Source organism: Dendropsophus ebraccatus, chromosome 15 (assembly GCF_027789765.1).
Source record: "Dendropsophus ebraccatus isolate aDenEbr1 chromosome 15, aDenEbr1.pat, whole genome shotgun sequence".
Classification (NCBI taxonomy): Eukaryota; Metazoa; Chordata; class Amphibia; order Anura; family Hylidae; genus Dendropsophus; species Dendropsophus ebraccatus.
Genome location: NC_091468.1, coordinates 24,348,722 through 24,367,333, shown reverse-complemented (window position 1 = coordinate 24,367,333; position 18,612 = coordinate 24,348,722). Strand labels below are relative to the sequence as shown.

Below are 18,612 nucleotides of genomic sequence, written 5' to 3'. Positions count from 1 at the left end.
CACGGGAAACGGCGCCGTCGCGGCACCGGCTTCCCTGTGACGGCGCCGTTCTATCGGTGGGTCAAATTAAAGAGGATGTACCTGATGGTACATCCTCTTTAATAACTTTACTTTTGCTGGTTTGACACATTGCAGTTTTTTTGGAGAACTGCCACTGCAGTTTTTATGTCAAAGCCAAAAGTGGAGTCAATTGGGATGGGAAATATATAAAGGGAGGACTAGTACTTCCCTTTCCTGTTGGATCCACTTGTGGCCTGCCATGTTTGAAACCATCAGGTGAGGATTGTATGAACAGCTATATGCAAACAACACAATCAAACTGTGGACTTACCTGCCTGCCATCTCCATCTTTACAGGGTAAGAGAACCACCTGGGTCCCTGGAAATAAGGTGTGCACCGACAGACATAGATCCTGCTGGCTGATCTGCTGAACCTGAGTGTAAATCCATTCCTAAAAAAAAAGATAACTCATAAATCCCAGTGAAAGCTGCACCCTAAAGGGATACTCCCAACATTCAGAAGCATATAGCATTGCTCAGCTGCCTGCCTCAGTAAGGACACAGCTTACTATCACAAGACATCCCCCTGAATTTAGTTAGAAAGGCTTTACTAGCAATAAGAAACTGATTGCATGTCTTACTGTTGGCATCCTCATCTATTGAGAAGGCCAACAGAAAGTGCTCAATACTCCTGCAGCACCCCCACAGGAGAAATGAGGCATTACATGTGCCAAGTCCTCCACAGACAGACACCTTCTTTGGAGCTGCTAATAGATAATAATCTATAGATAATAATAATCTTAAATAGAGGACTCCCCATCATTACCTCAGACTTTGGTATTTTCTGACACAGACAGCCCCCATAATGTTCCCATCTGTCTTTCTCTATGGCAAAGCTCAATATTGCATTAACCTTCGGTAGATGCCAAACGTGACTGCGTGCATTGTTATTAAGGATTTACAATCAGTCTTGTCTCTCTTAGATCAATATTATTATGACACTTTTAATTGCAGAACTATTTTCTAATTGATTTGAGAGGTGGCATATGAATCATGTCACACTTACTCAGCTGCTATGCACTTTAATTAAAACTAAGATGTCAGAATGATGTAGGGGAGGGGAATAAACTAAACCTTAAGAGGGATTTATTACTGTCTGCAAGTATCATCACACAGAGAAAAAGAGACATGAATCAGATGTTCTCACCTATCCTTATATATACAGTATAACAATACAGTATATCTACAGGGAACAGTAAGGCATCTGCTGCATAATCTACAGCCATATACTGCAACATATGACACCACAACCCAAGGATATAAACATAGAAAAGCCAGGACAACCCTGTCTAACAGCAGCAACTATGGAAGGGAATAACAATGTGCAAGAATTGTACGGCACAAGCCTGTTACTTCATCTGTTATGCTTCATCCACAGTATCCGCAGGATGGGGCATTATTGAGAGATCGCTGGGGCCCCCAAAATATTTAGATCCCTGACCCCAAAATATGTGCTGAATGATGCTGTGGCCATGCATGCGTGCTGAAGCTCCATTCATTCTCTGTAGAGCTGCCTCCATAAAGAATATGCAGAGACAGCATGCACGACCCACAGCTCCATTCAAATGGGATTTTTGGGGTCCCCATTCTTGAGATTGTGAGGGGCCCCAGCATCGGACCCCATGCGATCTTTTAGTAATGCCCTATACTGTGGATACGGTGGATAAGACATCATATTGCCTCATGTACCACGTGCAGGGTTGGCGGTCGCGGGACTTCTCCGCCGCGGAATTCCGCCGTATTTGCTCAGTATGAAAATACCCTTATAGTAGTTATATTTTTGTATATAGGAGCAGTATTCGGCTAGACGACAGGTCCCAGTGGCCAGAAACGGCCGTCGCCATTAGAGACACGCCACGCACCTACCCCCTCCCTGCAGCTTCATGTCTATGAAATAAAGATGGAATAAAAGTCTGCTATCAAGTACCTGGTGAGTGCTGGAAATGTTTCTTCTCTTCATATCATTATAGTAGTTATATTCTTGTATATAGGAGCAGTATTATAGTAGTTTTATTCTTGTATATAGGAGCAGTATTATAGTAGTTATATTCTTGTATATAGGGGGCAGTATTTTATAGTAGTTATATTCTTGTATATAGGAGCAGTATTATAGTAGTTATGTAATGGGTAGACAAAGACAGCACTCACCCGGTATCTTCAATCAGCTCACTTTATTCCATTATTCCACCTGGTCAACAAAGGGGGTGTGTCCCCGAAACGGCCGTCCCAGTGCGCGTCCTTACCTCTCCCTCCCTGCTATCCGCGGTTAATGGAATAAAGTGAGCTGATTGAAGATACCGGGTGAGTGCTGTCTTTGTCTACCCATTACAGAGTGTACCCCTGCTTTATCGTCTTGCACCCCCGGTGTTCAGCCGAACATACCGCGGTGTATCCTGCATTCTCATACCCGTGGATCCATAGACACTGGATTATTGACTGGTGGTGCGGGTCAGCTGTACCTTCCCCTTGCATTATAGTAGTTATATTCTTGTATATAGGAGCAGTATTATAGTAGTTATATTCCTGTATATAGGAGCAGTATTATAGTAGTTATATTCTTGTATATAGGAGCAGTATTATAGTAGTTATATTCTTGTATATAGGAGCAGTATTATAGTAGTTATATTCTTGTATATTGGAGCAGTATTATAGTAGTTATATTCTTGTATATAGGGGCAGTATTATAGTAGTTATATTCTTGTATATAGGAACAGTATTATAGTAGTTATATTCTTGTATATAGGAGCAGTATTTTAGTAGTTATATTCTTGTACATAGGAGCAGTATTATAGTAGTTATATTCTTGTATATAGGGGCAGTATTATAGTAGTTATATTCTTGTATATAGGAACAGTATTATAGTAGTTATATTCTTGTATATAGGAGCAGTATTTTAGTAGTTATATTCTTGTACATAGGAGCAGTATTATAGTAGTTATAGTCTTGTATATAGGAGCAGTATTATAGTAGTTATAGTCTTGTATATAGGAGCAGTATTATAGTAGTTATATTCTTGTATATAGGAGCAGTATTATAGTAGTTATATTCCTGTATATAGGAGCAGTATTATAGTAGTTATATTCTTGTATATAGGGGCAGTATTATAGTAGTTATATTCTTGTATATAGGGGCAGTATTATAGTAGTTATATTCTTGTATATAGGAACAGTATTATAGTAGTTATATTCTTGTATATAGGAGCAGTATTTTAGTAGTTATATTCTTGTACATAGGAGCAGTATTATAGTAGTTATAGTCTTGTATATAGGAGCAGTATTATAGTAGTTATAGTCTTGTATATAGGAGCAGTATTATAGTAGTTATAGTCTTGTATATAGGGGGCAGTATTATAGTAGTTATATTCTTGTATTTAGGGGCAGTATTATAGTAGTTATATTCTTGTATATAGGAGTAGTATTATAGTAGGTATATTCTTGTATATAGGAGCAGTATTATAGTAGTTATATTCTTGTATATAGGAGCAGTATTATAGTAGTTGTATTCTTGTATATAGGAGCAGTATTATAGTAGTTGTATTCTTGTATATAGGGGCAGTATTATAGTAGTTATATTCTTGTATATAGGAGCAGTATTATAGTAGTTATATTCTTGTATATAGGGGCAGTATTATAGTAGTTATATTCTTGTATATAGGGGGCAGTATTATAGTAGTTGTGATGATGTAAGGAAGAAAAAGAAGAATGTCCAGCACTCACCGGTTGCTTGATAGCAGATCTATTTCATCTTTATTTCATTAATGTGAAGCGGCAGGGAGGGGGAGGGTGCGTGACATGTCTCTATTGGCGACGGACGTTTCTGGCCACTGGGGCCTGTCGTCTAGCCGAGAGCATGCGCCGTGCAACAGGAAGGGGAGTGAAATAGGTACAGGTAGAGTAACGTGACTAGTGAAATTTAAAACCATATACATATAGCAACAAAGTATCATAAGAACACGGTTAAATTGTTTCTTTCATTTAGGCTTAAGGGGCCCGTAGCCTCCAAAGCTGTAATCCACAGGGATTCTCTCCTAAGTAGGGTTTGGTGCTGGTCTCCGCCATTTCTGCCGGAGTTAACTCTTTCCAGCCCAAGGAATTTAATACATTTTGTATTACCCCCATGTTCCTTTCGGATGTGATCGATAAGACGGGGCACCCCCTTGCCAGTGCGTATGGAGTACATATGCTCCTTATATCTGGTCCATAGGGGGCGCTTCGTCTTTCCGATGTAATATCTCCTGCAAGGACACACTATTGCGTATACTGTATATGTGGATTTGCAGGTGATGAAGTCCTTAATAAAACAATCCTTACCTCCTAGGTGTATATATGCAGTGCATAACATTTGGGTAATTACATTGACCGCACTTGCGGTTCCCCTGCGGTAGGGACATATTCAGCCAGTTACATTTTCTAGTCTGGTCTGCGTTGCCGCTAAGCATGTCTCCTATCGTTTTGTTCCTTCTATGTGTTATGCAAGGCTTGCGACTAGCAATCTCATGTAAATCAGGGTCATTTTCGAGCAAAAACCGGTGTTGGTTTATGGCATTCCTTGTTACTTCGTTTAATGGAGAATGGAGCAGTGCAGCGGTTCAGCGACCCCATTGTTGCATAACTAAGCCCCCAGGGCCAGAGCCGCCCCGCAGGAGCAGTATTATAGTAGTTATATTCTTGTATATAGGAGCAGTATTATAGTACAGTGGTACCTTGGTTTAAGAGTAACTTGGTTTAAGAACGATTTGGTTTAAGAGCTCACAGTTTTTCAAAATTGTGACTTGGTTTAAGAGCATTTCTTTGGTTTAAGAGCTCCCTGAACTGGGTGGGAGCACGAGTGGAGGAGGGACATGGTCTGTATAGCGTGGTCTACAGCCCTGTACTCTGACCCAGAGTCTGATCCAAATCATAGCAGATCCACTTCAGGCTGGGACTTACATCAGGGGACAGGACTGTGGAGGTAATCTCTCCATAGCTGTAACCCCTCTCTCCCCAGACAGAGAGTGCTGCATGTATGTGCCCACATATGTCATGCTAATTCCTTCATACTCCCTGCAGTCTCTGTCCGCCCTTGTGTTTCCCTTCATCTCCATTACTGTACAGTAACTTATAATATCACATATTCTGCTGTTTCTGAATGTTTGTTTCATCTGTTTTACATGTTATTTAGAATAATAAATCATTATTTTGGGGTGTGGAACCAATTGTCTGCATTTCTATGATTTCTTATGGGAAAATTTGCTTTGGTTTAAGAGTGGATTTGGATTACAAGCACGGTCCCAGAACGAATTATACTCGTAATCCAAGGCACCACTGTAGTTATATTCTTGTATATAGGAACAGTATTATAGTAGCTATATTCTTGTACATAGAAACAGTATTATAGTAGTTATATTCCTGTAGGAGCAGTATTATAGTAGTTATATTCTTGTATTTAGGAGCAGTATTATAGTAGTTGTATAATTGTACATAGGGGCAGTATTATAGTAGTTATACTTATGTACAAAGCTGGTGACATTTAGTACAGGAGAAATATTGGTAGGGACATTTCTTATAAAGAATGTGTTCAGTGAAGCCTATTTGATGAATATCTTTAGTAATACTATACTGCACTACAAATGTTAATGGTCATCATGGCCAGAACTGTGCTTTAAGATATGTTCCCTCCTAATACATCCGGCCAAAATTATTTTTTTATATATTATTACTGATGGAAAGTTATACAATTTTCTAATGTACATTAATTATGGGGAATGCTGATATACTGCTATTTCCCTTAATTTAGTGTATCAGGAAGTGTTAGAATTCTCTCAGAAGCAGTGACGTCACGTCGAACGGTGTAATTCCTATGGAGTATCCAGCAGGGGCGCACTACACATAGAAGTCAATGAGTATCATTGACTTCTATATATAGTGCGCCCCTGCTGGACACTCTATAGAATCAATGGATGTGTGTATGTAATGTAATGTTATGTACTGTACTTTGTGATTGAAGTGTCCTTGTGAAGTGTGAGGAGCGGCGCGGGGAGTCAGCGGCGGGGTAGTGTGATTACCGGCGGCGATATGATGGGGATAGATAGCACAGGTACTACTCCCCCATTATCTGCAGATAATGGGGGAGTAGTACTGTGTATATGTGCCCAGCACCGAGCAGGGAGGGAAGGGGGAGGTAGATGCACGGGCATGGGCCTGCGAGTCAGCAGCGCAATAGTTTGTTTTAACCGGAGGAGGGGGCATGAAGAGCAGCCCCTGTGTGAGCAGTGGCGGCGGCGATGTGATGGGGATAGATAGCACAGGTACTACTCCCCCACTATCTGCAGATAATGGGGGAGTAGTACTGTGTATATGTGCCCAGCACCGAGCAGGGAGGGAGGGGGAGGTAGATGCACGGGCCCCTCTCTCCCTTGCTGCTCGGTGCCCTGCAAACGTATTCATTGAATACATTTATGGGATACTTTGGGGAGCAAGGACACTTGCTCCCCAAAGTATTCCATAAATGTATTCAATCACAAAGTAGAGTACATAACATTACATTACATACACACATCCATTGATTCTATAGAGTGTCCAGCAGGGGTGCACTATATATAGTGCGCCCCTGCTGGACACTCCATAGGAATTACAGCATTCGTCGTGACGTCACTGCTTCTGAGAGAATTCTAACACTTCCTGATACACTAAATTAAGGGAAATAGCAGTATATGAGCATTTCCCATAATTAATGTACATTAGAAAATTGTATAACTTTCCATCAGTAATAACATATAAAAAAATTATTTTGGCCGGACTTATCCTTTAAACTTTTCATAATAAATGAGTTTCTAGACTACACCATGAATCCACCACCTCTTTTATAGCTTCTTTATGGCCCCTGTCATTACTTCTATCAATTTGTAAGGATGAGAGAGGCATGAAGCACCTCATACTTCCTCCTAATTCCAATGCTAGGTTACATATCCATTACATAAGCCATTCCTCTGCAGATGTAATATAATATTAAGCAGATACACAAGACAATGCAGCAGGTTAATGTTCCACCACCCCTATTGTTCTGTGTTTCACCCAGGCCATGGACTGTTCGGCGCACCGCGTTGTCTTCTGGCTCTTACAATGACTTTCACTATCTTGTAATAAATGTGACAGCCTTCCTGGAAATAGCTGTGATAAATGGTCAATGAACAAGCATTTAGAGAAATGAATTCTTCACAATGATATCAGGCTGAGCAGCGGATTCCTGCCGAACCCATTTACATTTATGTGGAAGGAATTAAATGAGACGCTGGTGACCATGGAGGTAAAGTACGATATAAGCCGCTCCGTCACATGCTCCCAGCTGCAGGTCAAGAGGATAGCCGCAGAAACCATGGCAAATAAATAAACCTATTGTATATTAGATTACATGTCAGAGCCGTATGGGATCGCCCATAAATCATCTCTATAGGCAGCTCTAGATTAGGCCTCTTCTTCTGGATGCTGATGAATAAATATTGGCATAGTTTGAGAATTCGAAATTAGGAGCGAGGTTTAACCAGGGGGGGCACACTACCATGGAATTAGGTTTACTTCTTGCTTGAAGTTGTAATGCTTTACCTATGCACCCTCTTATGTTGGGAGCCGATACAGTGGTAACTTGGTTTAAGAGCATTGCTTTGGTTTAAGAGCTCCCTGTACTGGGTGGGAGGGGGAGTGGGGGGGGGCATGGTCTGCATAGCCGGGTCTACAGCACTGTATTCTGACCCAGGAAGTCTCCCTCACCTTCCAAATCATTGCATGTGGAAGTAATGTCTTCAAAGCTGTAACCCCCGCTCTCTCTGGCCAGAGAATGCTGCATTTATGTGCCCACACCTTCGCTGCTCAGTTCTTCATGCTGCATGCAGTCTCTATCAGCCATTGTGTTTACCATCCTCTTCATTCCTGCTACTGTGACTGCACTTACACTCAGCTATACACACTGCTGGCAACCCAAAGAAAAATCCGGCCACAAATCAAATTTACAGTGCAACAAAAACCATGTAAATAACCAAAGAAATTGCACAAATATATAGACATATAACAACATCCTTTATTTCAATATACATGATACATAAAAATTTGTAAAAAGCAGAAAATTTCATGGGAAAGACACAGAAATTACAAGATTTCTGTGTGTTTCCCATTACATTTTCTGTTTTTTTTACAAATTTTTATGTATCATGTATATTGAAATAAAGGATTCTGTTATATTTCTATATATTTGTGCAATTTCTTTGCTTATATACACACTGCTGCCATACTGTGCCTGCACTTACACTCAGCTATACACACTGCTGTTATACTGTGTCTGCACTTACACACACCCCTTCCCCATTGCTGTCATGTGACCACACAGACTTCTGACAGCGGCCCTGCTTCTCTATTATAGCCTGTTGTACTGCATTATGGGGATCCGCAGATCTTGTATCTACACACTGTATGTGCATCCTGTATAGTGCACATAGTATACATTATACTACACATGCTGATTGCTATACTGTACAGTAATTTATAATATGACATAATCAGCAGTTTCTAAATGTTTGTTTCATCTGTTGTACATGTTATTTAGAAAAACATTATTTTGGGGTGTGGAACCAATTCTCTGCATATCAATGATTTCTTATGGGAAAATGGTTTGGTTTAGGAGTGATTTGGATTACAAGCACGGTCCTGGAACAAATTATGCTCGTAATCCAAGGCACCACTGTATTTTGCTCTGATACCTTAAGTGGGTAAGTTCCCCTCCTATGCTTGGATCTAGTGTGTTTCCTCTATCCTCCATGAATGTCCTTCTGTCTGTGCCATGGAAAGAGGTGGAAGAGTAGTGCTATACGCTAACTTTGCCATTTGCAAAACTTATTTGAAAAAAATATGAGGGGCCGGGAGTTGCTGAAATTTCTTTCCAGTCAACATAAATACTCAGTACAATGTATACTGAGACAAACACACATGGACACACCTCAAATTGGATGTTCACCTAGACACCTAGTTTACTTTTCCAATAAAAAATCTATTCCATGCCCTCACCACCAGAAAGGGTATTGCACCAGTACTTAGGGAAAGTGGTAGGAATAGGGACAGTACTGCTGCCAGTGGGGGAGGGGTTAAAAAAGGGAATAACACTCCTGCCAGCTGGGTAAGAGTAGGAATGGAGACAATACTGCTGCCTGTGTGGAGGGGTGAGAATAAAGGGAAAGAAATGGGGAAAATACTGCTGCCAGTGGGAAAGGGGTAGAAAAAGATTGAAGAATATTGTCAGAGGGGAATTGAGAGGTAAAATGCATTTACTGCTGCGAATAGGGGAAAGGGAGAAAAGGGAGGTATCAGCTGCCATAACAATGGGTGGTTAGGGGGTCAATACTATTTTTGGTGAGGGAATGGGGACAGTACTGCTGTTAGTAGTGTGGGGTGGTAATGGAGACAATGCTGCTGTTGGTGGGGTAGAGGTGGAAATCTGGATGGTACTGAGGGGAGGAGCTGTGCACAGTGTTTATATGAATATGGTTGTGTGCATATATTGAATGTATTCTAAGGCTATGTTCACACTACGTGAGAGACCGGCCGTTCCATGACCCTGCCAGGTCACGGAACGGCCAGTCTCTGCAAAGATCATCACGGCCGGTACTGCAGTACCGGCCGGATGATCTTTCCCGCCGCAGAGTTCTGATGCTGGTGCATCAGCGTGCGTCGGCATCAGAACTCCCCATAGCACACAACGAAGCAAGCGTCCGGAGCCGCTCGCTTCATTGTGTGAACTGACAGGTCTTTCTGCGGCCACAATTCACTGAATTGCGGCCGCAGAAAACTGACATGTCAGTTCTTTGTGGCGGCGCATGGGATCCCAGCCGGAGCGTATACGATGTGTATACGCTCCGGCCGGGATCCCATAAAAGAATAGGCAGTGTTCCACACCATACAAAGTACTTTTACGTAGTGTGAATATAGCCTTAACATCCAAGCCCTAAACTATCTTGAAGGGAAACTCTGTTAAATATATATTATTTTAGTACTTCATCTCACATCTTCTTTACAGTAAACAAAATCACTGGAACCAAATTCCATAACATTATATCTGGGTAAAATTTGTTTTTGCAGCCACCGCCATGTGTTGCATTGTTACAGGACCGATATGTCGCTTATCACATAGGAAAATCACTGGGGCTGCAGCCGACAGCGTCATGGACGTTTATCGAAAAGTCCCCCCTGCGCATGGTGCTGACCTAGCGTTTGTTACAGAAGTGAGCCGGGCAATCTATTAATCTGCTGGTAATGGGAAACTGGAATTAGAAACATGGCAGTAACAATCGGATGTGATGGAGCTTTGTAAACAGAGTCTGCTGCGGCGGAAGAGCTGACACAATGAATCTTCTGCTTTATGATATAATTGGAGGTCAGACTGGGCTGTGGATTCACTTTATGTGTCAGGAAGACAAGCTCCGAAACGTAAGGTAATGGATTTTGATAAGTGCACCATATAATTCTACATTTACTCAGCAACATAGAACCCAGAGTTCAGAAAATAAAGAAATATCAGCAGTTTATCTGTCGGTGTAAAGGAGCAATAGACTTTCTTTATCTCTATGGTTTATCTATCCTCAGATGCACCGCACTGTAGGAAGGGATTGTGCCATTTCTAATCTACCTGCCTTCTTCCTCGGGAGGTTTGCAGTTCATCTACTATTGCAGGTCATTGGAGGTTCAGCTTAAAGGGGAACTCCAGTCATTGCAAGTGAAGGCATATTACCACCAACCAACGTGGTTTTCATTAACCCTTTAGGCCTTATTCACATGTGCAGTAACGTTGTCTGTAACTGCGGATTCATAATCATGGTTCCACTTAGAGCACATTGATTTATATTAGGCTGTTCAGTCCGTGTTAATTTTGATCTGTAATCTGTCCCGTAGCCTAGCGCGGATTTTGATTGCGTTATAGATTACTAATAGTAGTCTATTTGATTCGGATTTTTTACGGACGTCACGGATGTCACATCCATGATGTCCACAAAAGACATAGATCAAATTTATGCAAGCTAGTACTATTTACATTTTATGAAAACGGATTTGGCAACTGATGCAATTGCGGATGCAAATCTGGATGATTTTCCACAGGGAAAAAATAGCGGGAGGTTTTGCGGCCCAGAAAAATCACTAAACATGTGAATGACGCCTTATATATGCAGTAAATTTTAGTTTTACGTTTTTCGTTTTTTTTCTTCGCTCTCTAACCTTTATTTTTTCTTGTTGTTTGGCTAGGTCCTACTTCATGAAGGCACCCATTATTTTATTATAAAACCAAAAAAAAGAAAGGTGAGAAAAAAAAGCAACCCTACCTTTTGTTTTTTTTTAAAAGTACGTAACGTGGGTCAATTTCCGGGATATCAAATTTATGCTCTTTTTGTTTTTGTAAAATAGCAATAATAATGGCGTTTGAGCGGTGAGGTTACATTTTCTGGGGTTTTGTTTTATATATAGTTTACATATATAAGCAAAATCAATTAAGATGAATTTTTAATGTTTGAATTTTTTACTTAAAATCTTTAAACTATTTATTTAACTGTTTTTAGTTACACTTTTGGTTCCTCCTAGGGGATTTGACTATGGCATTGCTTGCACTGTACACTGTAAATATACTAATGCCAGTGTATTGCAGTGTACCGTCATTTTAGTGAGGTAACCCTTCCTCTGGCAGGGTGTAATAATAGCACCATCATGGCAGGCATGGAAGCCTTTACTGGTCCCTTAGCCATGACAACTGAACAGCAACTGTGATCACGTTACTGGGCAGAGGAGTAATGAGCTGAAGAAGTGACCTAATATTACCAAGGTCTCTACATGGAATGAAGTTGGAGATCCAGAATTGGAGTTCTCCTTCTATTAGTTGAGGTATCCCTGATACAATGTATGGAAGTGGATAGTCTAGACCAGGCATGTCCAAACTTTTTTCGAAGAGTGCCAAATTTGATGAAGTGAACATGTGCGAGGGCCGACCATTTTACATGCTACATGCTATATGCTTTATAACACAGGCAGATAATAGCAAGCTGGATACCTGGGGGGCCGTAAAAGTTCGGAACGCGGGCCGCAAATGGCCCTTCGGCCGGACTTTGGACATGCCTGGTCTAGACCAAAATAGACAAAGTACCTGAGATTTTTCTGTCTCTCCTTTAAGGCTGCTACAAGGTACTAGGTTTAGGGTAGGTGCATCCTGTCCTCCAGTCTTCTGGGACTCAACGCATCGCTGTCTCTGTCGGATTATTCCTGATTTTGATAAGGATTCCACTGGGATTCTGTAAAAAAAATAAAAATACGTACAACCTCATGAATGGTCTTTGGACAATGAAAGAACATCCATATAATGTAAGGTCACATTGGTCTATAAGAGGGAATGTTTTCACCTATAATTGATTCCATCATAGTAGAGATGATTCAGGACCAAAACTTATATGATCAATGGCAATTTTTGGTGTCAACAATAAAAATGGAAACTAAAATGAAGGTGGGGTGTTTTGTCTATTGTACCCCCCCCCCCTCAGCTTGGGTCCAGTACTGTAAACCTGCCTCCCGGTGATGCGGGCAGAATTTCTTTCTAGGCTTGGATGACTAAGCCCAGTGTCACCAGAAGGCGCATTTACAACACTGGACCAAGGTGGGACAGAGGGCACAACAGACAATACTCCTTGCCTCCATGACACTGTCTATCAGAAATTAAAGTATATTTTTGGAAAAGAAACACACAGAGGCCATAATAAGAGGTATTTCTGAATATAGTTTATTATAAACTATGCTATAGTACTGGAACATTCAGAGGTTGGAGTGGTGACAGTATCACTTTAATATGTTGCTGGGCCCAAGAAGAAGAAAATAGAAAAGATGCTATACTTACCTACCTCTGCAGTTCCCACTGCAGCTCCTATCCAGCTCCTTCCAGTCCTCCACTGCTAATTTCCTCTTCTTGCTTTAAAGATGAGCTGAGAGCAGATCGGGACACTGCTGTCGTAGTGACTGACTGGGGGACCAGATACTGCTTCGAAGCCCTCATCTTGGAAGCAATAAGAGACAAGGGGACCAGAAGAAGGTGAATAGGAGCTGCAGCTCGGCCTATGGAGTTTAGGGTAGGTAAGTATATTCTTATTTCCATTTCCATGGACTCAGCTTCTTTTGAAAACATTAGAAAACCTTGTTAATGTAAGTGCCACAGAAGTAAATGGAAGTTGTGGAAACAAAGTAATTTGCAGTTTGCATATGGATTTTTTTGCAGTTTAGGTCGCATATGGATTTTTTTTTTCACAACTTTCATTAGAAGCAGCTTCCTACTGCCTAATAGATGTATGTAAGGGTCAGAGACAATGAATTTTTTATACTGCTGCTGAATTGTTAGAGACAAAACGGGGCACAGGGGGCATTCTACTACCAGGGTCCACTCCTGCACTAATATAGCTGATGACACACGTGAATACAGGATGTATGCATGATACCAATGACGCCCTATAGTGATGGTGGCCGAGCTTTATCAGAAATCAGCAGCCAAATATAAAAATCAATGTGAATTTAATCAAAGGAACTTACTGGAGTTCAGGATAAACATTCTCCAAATACCACTTAAATGGTCGGCATTTTAAACTCTTTCGCAGTGACAATCTCTTCTGGATGCTGCGGAGAGAGAGGAAATTCATTAATCTAATGGTAATTCAGCGCAGGACGTCTATAAACATCTGAGGAATACAGAGCGGATGCAGAGAGCCAAGAGACACCCATGCAGGTGATAATGTATTCTGTAGTCCGCTCACAGCCAAAGCACCACACAGGGAGAAAACATAAATAAGACCTTAGCAAAAAAGTACCCATAAGGCACTACTCTACAGTAATGAAACTTAAAGTGCTGAGTGCAGCTCTGGATGTGGCACTCAAAGTGGATAAACCTGTAATAGTGTACATTTTTGTATGCCTGCTGAATTTCACTGACCTAATACAGTAAAGTCTTTACCTGCAGCTGCCTGACACAAGGAGTATGCAACACTAAGGGCTCGTTCACACTGAGTAAAACAAGCGGAATCCCGCCTGCCTCAGTCTCTCAATGTAATGTTCTGTATGGAAGCACAGTGTAGCAGAGTGAGCAGTAATTGACAGTCCTGCTAACTCTTATACATGGTGCCCTGGCTGCAGCACTACTGACACAGACAGCTCCCCCAGTATAATGTCTATTCTAATGCCAATGCAGTGTCCCAAAGCAGGGCAGGACAATGCTGTTCATAGCATGTGTAGGTTGGTATTCTTATGTGTATATATTCTCAGGATGAAGGCCATGGTATGCACTTCCACCACTAGGTGTCACTTTAAACTTTACTCTATCCAGCACAATGAAAGGAAAGTTTACAAAAGGTGTCCTGATTTTTATCATGTGTTTTTACTGTGAATGCAATGACTGTGAATACTGTATTTGTTGCACAATGAGAACCACTCCCTGAGCTAGACGTCTCACACTAGTCCCTCCTCTATTATCTAGCCTATTACAGGCTAGAGTTTAGTATGTCCTGATGTCTTCCTGCCTATTCAGACAGCTCCCTGAAAGTAATATAACGTGGGGGAGAGTAGGTTTGGGCCAGTCATAGGCAAAGTTCACACAATGTAAATTTTCTATTAATCACTGCCGTTGTTGCTGATTTGCAACAACTGACGTGATTAATCAAAAATTTATGTTGCACTGCAGGCAATCCTGGCTGGAGTGTAGTATACTAGTCCTAGTGGCCACACAAAAAACTCACCTCAATTTTTTGCGGCCGCTATTCATTCATCCCAATTCAGCACAAATGAAGTTTATCGGGATGCAGTATCGGATGCAGTACCGGATGATCTTCCATTACACAGGCCGTTCTGTGACACGGCCGGGTCACAGAACGGCCGGTGTCATACAGCGTGCAGTAGTGGGTCAGAGAAAGAACAGAAAGTGTGTGTTCCTGCTGCAGTATCTTCCAGGGCCTGGCCTGAAGGCCAGGACCCATAAATGCAGGTACTTTCTCTCTGAATCCCAGGGCTGTGGAGTCTGAGCTAGTTTTGGCAGTTGGATAAAATGTGTCGACTCCAGCTTAAAACATTTTATAATTGAATTTTCATATGAATTTTATAAATGTCCCTCATTAATATATTTTATTTTGATATGTTATATTCGACAGAATACACCTTCAATATTGCATCTTAGTGATATAAACTTGGAAACTATTGATGAATGCACCTGAATCATGTAAATAAGTCTATACATTTGTTGCCCTGACATGACAGCCTGACAGCACTAAATGCTTTACTGGCTGCTGCCTGACACCAGGAGGATGTAACACTCATCAGGGTGGGAGCGCTGCTCTTGTAGACTTTTGAGCAGGTAAATAAGGCAGCAATCATAGTTGTCTCGGTAAAATTAAGTTTGTTTGCTGATTGTTATCAAGGTAATTGACTTGTGATGAAAAATATGGGAATGCGTCGAGCGTTACATGTTGCTCTGAAGACAACTTAATTGGGAGAAATGCATAATAATATTACTACAGCTAAATGTGACGGAGCCTCGAGAGGACGCAAACAGCGGATCCTGAATTATGTATTTATTGCCGGCATGTATTTTAATTAAAAATATTCAGATTGTTAAAAGCAGAGCGGATGGGGGAAGCGGGAATCACTTGTAGTGCGAAGAATACATTTGAGACCGCGGTACAATTAAATGGGAGATGAAGTCTATTCAGATTCTTATTTTTAGTAAACTAGAGAATATTTACTGGGAATGAAGACAAATGTAGATCCAGGCCTTGTATCACTGGGGTTTGATTCATGATTAGAGACATTTGGGCTGATTTACTAAGGTATTCCCGGCAGCAAATTGTCAGGTTCTTGTAAATTTTTGTAAATTTTTAGTGTATCGACACATTTACTAAAGGTGTGCAATACAATTTGACCAAAAACCAGAAAAACTCATCATTTTTGTCCAAAAACCTGCCAAGTGGGCGTGTCCCTGGTGTGTCATGGGATCCCAGAAAGAAGACTCTTCTGATAAAAAATTCCAAGCTAGACCAGAAGAGACTATCCTCAATATAGAAAGCCAAGTCAAGACAATAACAAAATACATTATATAGAAGTGGGGACGTCACTCTGTGTAGAGGTGGTGCATGAGGTATGGATGGTATCCAGACAATAGTGAAGAAACATCTCGGCACTCACCAGAGTTTCTTTATGCAAAAACAAGCAGGTACAAAGAGGACGCGTTTCGGCTACATTGCCTTCGTCAGCTGATGTGGACAATGTAGCCAAAACGCGTCCTCTTAGTACCTGCTTGTTTTGGGACTCTTCTTCACTAATAACAAAAACCAGACCCCAGGAGGTACTTTACAGATGTCGTACTATATTACTCCCATAATACAAGCATAAGACCAGACCAACCCCAAATTGCAGATCTTAGACTAGATATACAGATCCTCACCTTGCCCTGATCCTACAGTCCTCCTTACTTCAGGCACTACCACAAACAATGTCTTGATGCCTGTTCCAGGTTTTGGGTGTTGTCTACAGTGGTGCCTGGGGTAAGGAGGAGAATGGGGAGTGGTGAGTACATTTTAATTTGGGTTGGCACCTAGGAGATCTCCCTGTATTGCAGTAATCTCTAGTTGGTGTGTTTGGGTTAGGGATGTGGTCACCCTTACAATGTGGTCATGGTTAATACAACCTGGGAAGGATCTGGAATATTCGGAAATCCTGTAATTCACAGATCATCTCTCTGACATTGTCGTATATTATCACCTGTAACCAATCTGCACAATTAAATCGTATAATGCGGTAAATGTGTTTGTCTCCAGACCCGACCTGCTCATCCTCCACCGCCGCTGAGCGCGAGGAGCCGCAGGCAGATAACATACAGCTATGCGCCGCGGGTTGTGTAGTGGGTATAAAATGGAATAATGGTGTAAATCACTGTGGAATAATGCAGTTCAAAGTTTCCATACAGCTCAATATCTCCATGAATACACATTACGAGTCTGACTTTTTTTTTGTACTTTTTTCCCATTTCTATTCAATCCTCTGGAGGAGAGACGTACTCGCCGTATGGTCTTCCTTGAGCAGCCGGCCTTGCTGCATAGTAATGGTTTTTGTATTCATCCATCCATACTTCAGCTGTGCGCTTGGTGTTTCTGAAGGGTGACAGGGAAAAGCAAGAAGTTATCGAGTTGTGTTTACCGTGTGTTTGCTTCTTAGCAGATAGCAATGTGTGTGCAGGCAGAAAATACCCCTCCCCCTTCTGCAGCATTGCCATATGTTCTGGAAGGTTTCATGGGCAGATTAGTGTGCATTATATCTTAAAGGGTAATGCAAGTCACAAACAGCATGAACAGTAATGATAGGTAAACTATAATACTGCCCTCTTTGTACAAGACTATTCCATAATACTGCTCCTATATACAGGAATATAACTACTATAATACTGCTCCTATATACAAGAATATAACTACTATAATACTGCTCCTATATATAAGAATATAACTACTATAGTACTGCTCCTATATACAAGAATATAACTACTATAATACTGCTCCTATAGGCTATGTTCACACTACGTATATATTTAAGTCAGTATATTTCAGTCAGTATTGCAACCAAAACCAGGAGTGGATTAAAAACACAGAAAGGCTCTGTTCACACAATGTTGAAACTGAGTGGATGGCCGCCATATAACAGTAAATAACTGACATTATTTCAATATAACAGCCGTTGTTTTAAAATAACAGCAAATATTTGCCATTATATGGCGGCCATCCACTCAATTACAACATTATGTGAACAGAGCCTTTCTGTGTTTTTAATCCACTCCTGGTTTTGGTTGCAATACTGACTGAAATATACATATACTGGCTGAAATATACGTAGTGTGAACGCAGCCATATACTGTACAAGAATATAACTACTATAATACTGCTCCTATATACAAGAATATAACTACTATAATACTGCTCCTATATACAAGAATATAACTACTATAATACTGCTCCTATATACAAGAATATAGCTACTATAATACTGCTCCTATATACAAGAATATAACTACTATAATACTGGCCCCTATATACAAGAATATAACTACTATAATACTGCACCTATATACAAGAATATAACTACTATAATACTGCACCTATATACAAGAATATAACTACTATAATACTGCTCCTATATACAAGAATATAACTACTATACTACGGCTCCTATATACAAGAATATAACTACTATAATACGGCCTCCTATATACAAGAATATAACTACTATAATACTGCTCCTATATACAAGAATATAACTCCTATAATACTATAATATAAAACTTTAAATGTACAGTAAGGTAAATTAAATATGGGGGAAAGAGGGTACGTATCCAACTACAAGGGAGGAGGGAGGTATAGAGTATGGGGACTACCAGCAGAGGGATGATGTATACAGCATGGGGGATCGATTACAAAGGGGGAGGGAGGCATAAAGTATGGGGGAACAACTACAGAGGGGGGAGGAAGGTATACAGTATGGGGGAA

The 18,612-nt window shown here is 40.9% G+C and overlaps 2 protein-coding genes across 2 annotated transcripts in view; both read right to left on the bottom strand.

The window, feature by feature from the left end:
• The window catches only part of LOC138773987 (calpain-8-like), a 613,980-nt gene that overhangs the window by 118,480 nt on the left and 476,888 nt on the right, over window positions 1-18,612 (bottom strand). The window lies entirely within an intron of this gene.
• GALNT14 (polypeptide N-acetylgalactosaminyltransferase 14) overlaps window positions 1-18,612 on the bottom strand; it is a 337,247-nt gene that overhangs the window by 2,238 nt on the left and 316,397 nt on the right. Inside the window, exons 11-14 of the mRNA XM_069955032.1 lie at window positions 17,137-17,229; window positions 13,631-13,714; window positions 12,207-12,351; window positions 332-451 (exon numbers count right to left, since the gene is read on the bottom strand). Coding sequence (XP_069811133.1) covers window positions 332-451; window positions 12,207-12,351; window positions 13,631-13,714; window positions 17,137-17,229 — 442 coding nt within the window. The remainder of the gene's footprint in view (window positions 1-331; window positions 452-12,206; window positions 12,352-13,630; window positions 13,715-17,136; window positions 17,230-18,612) is intronic.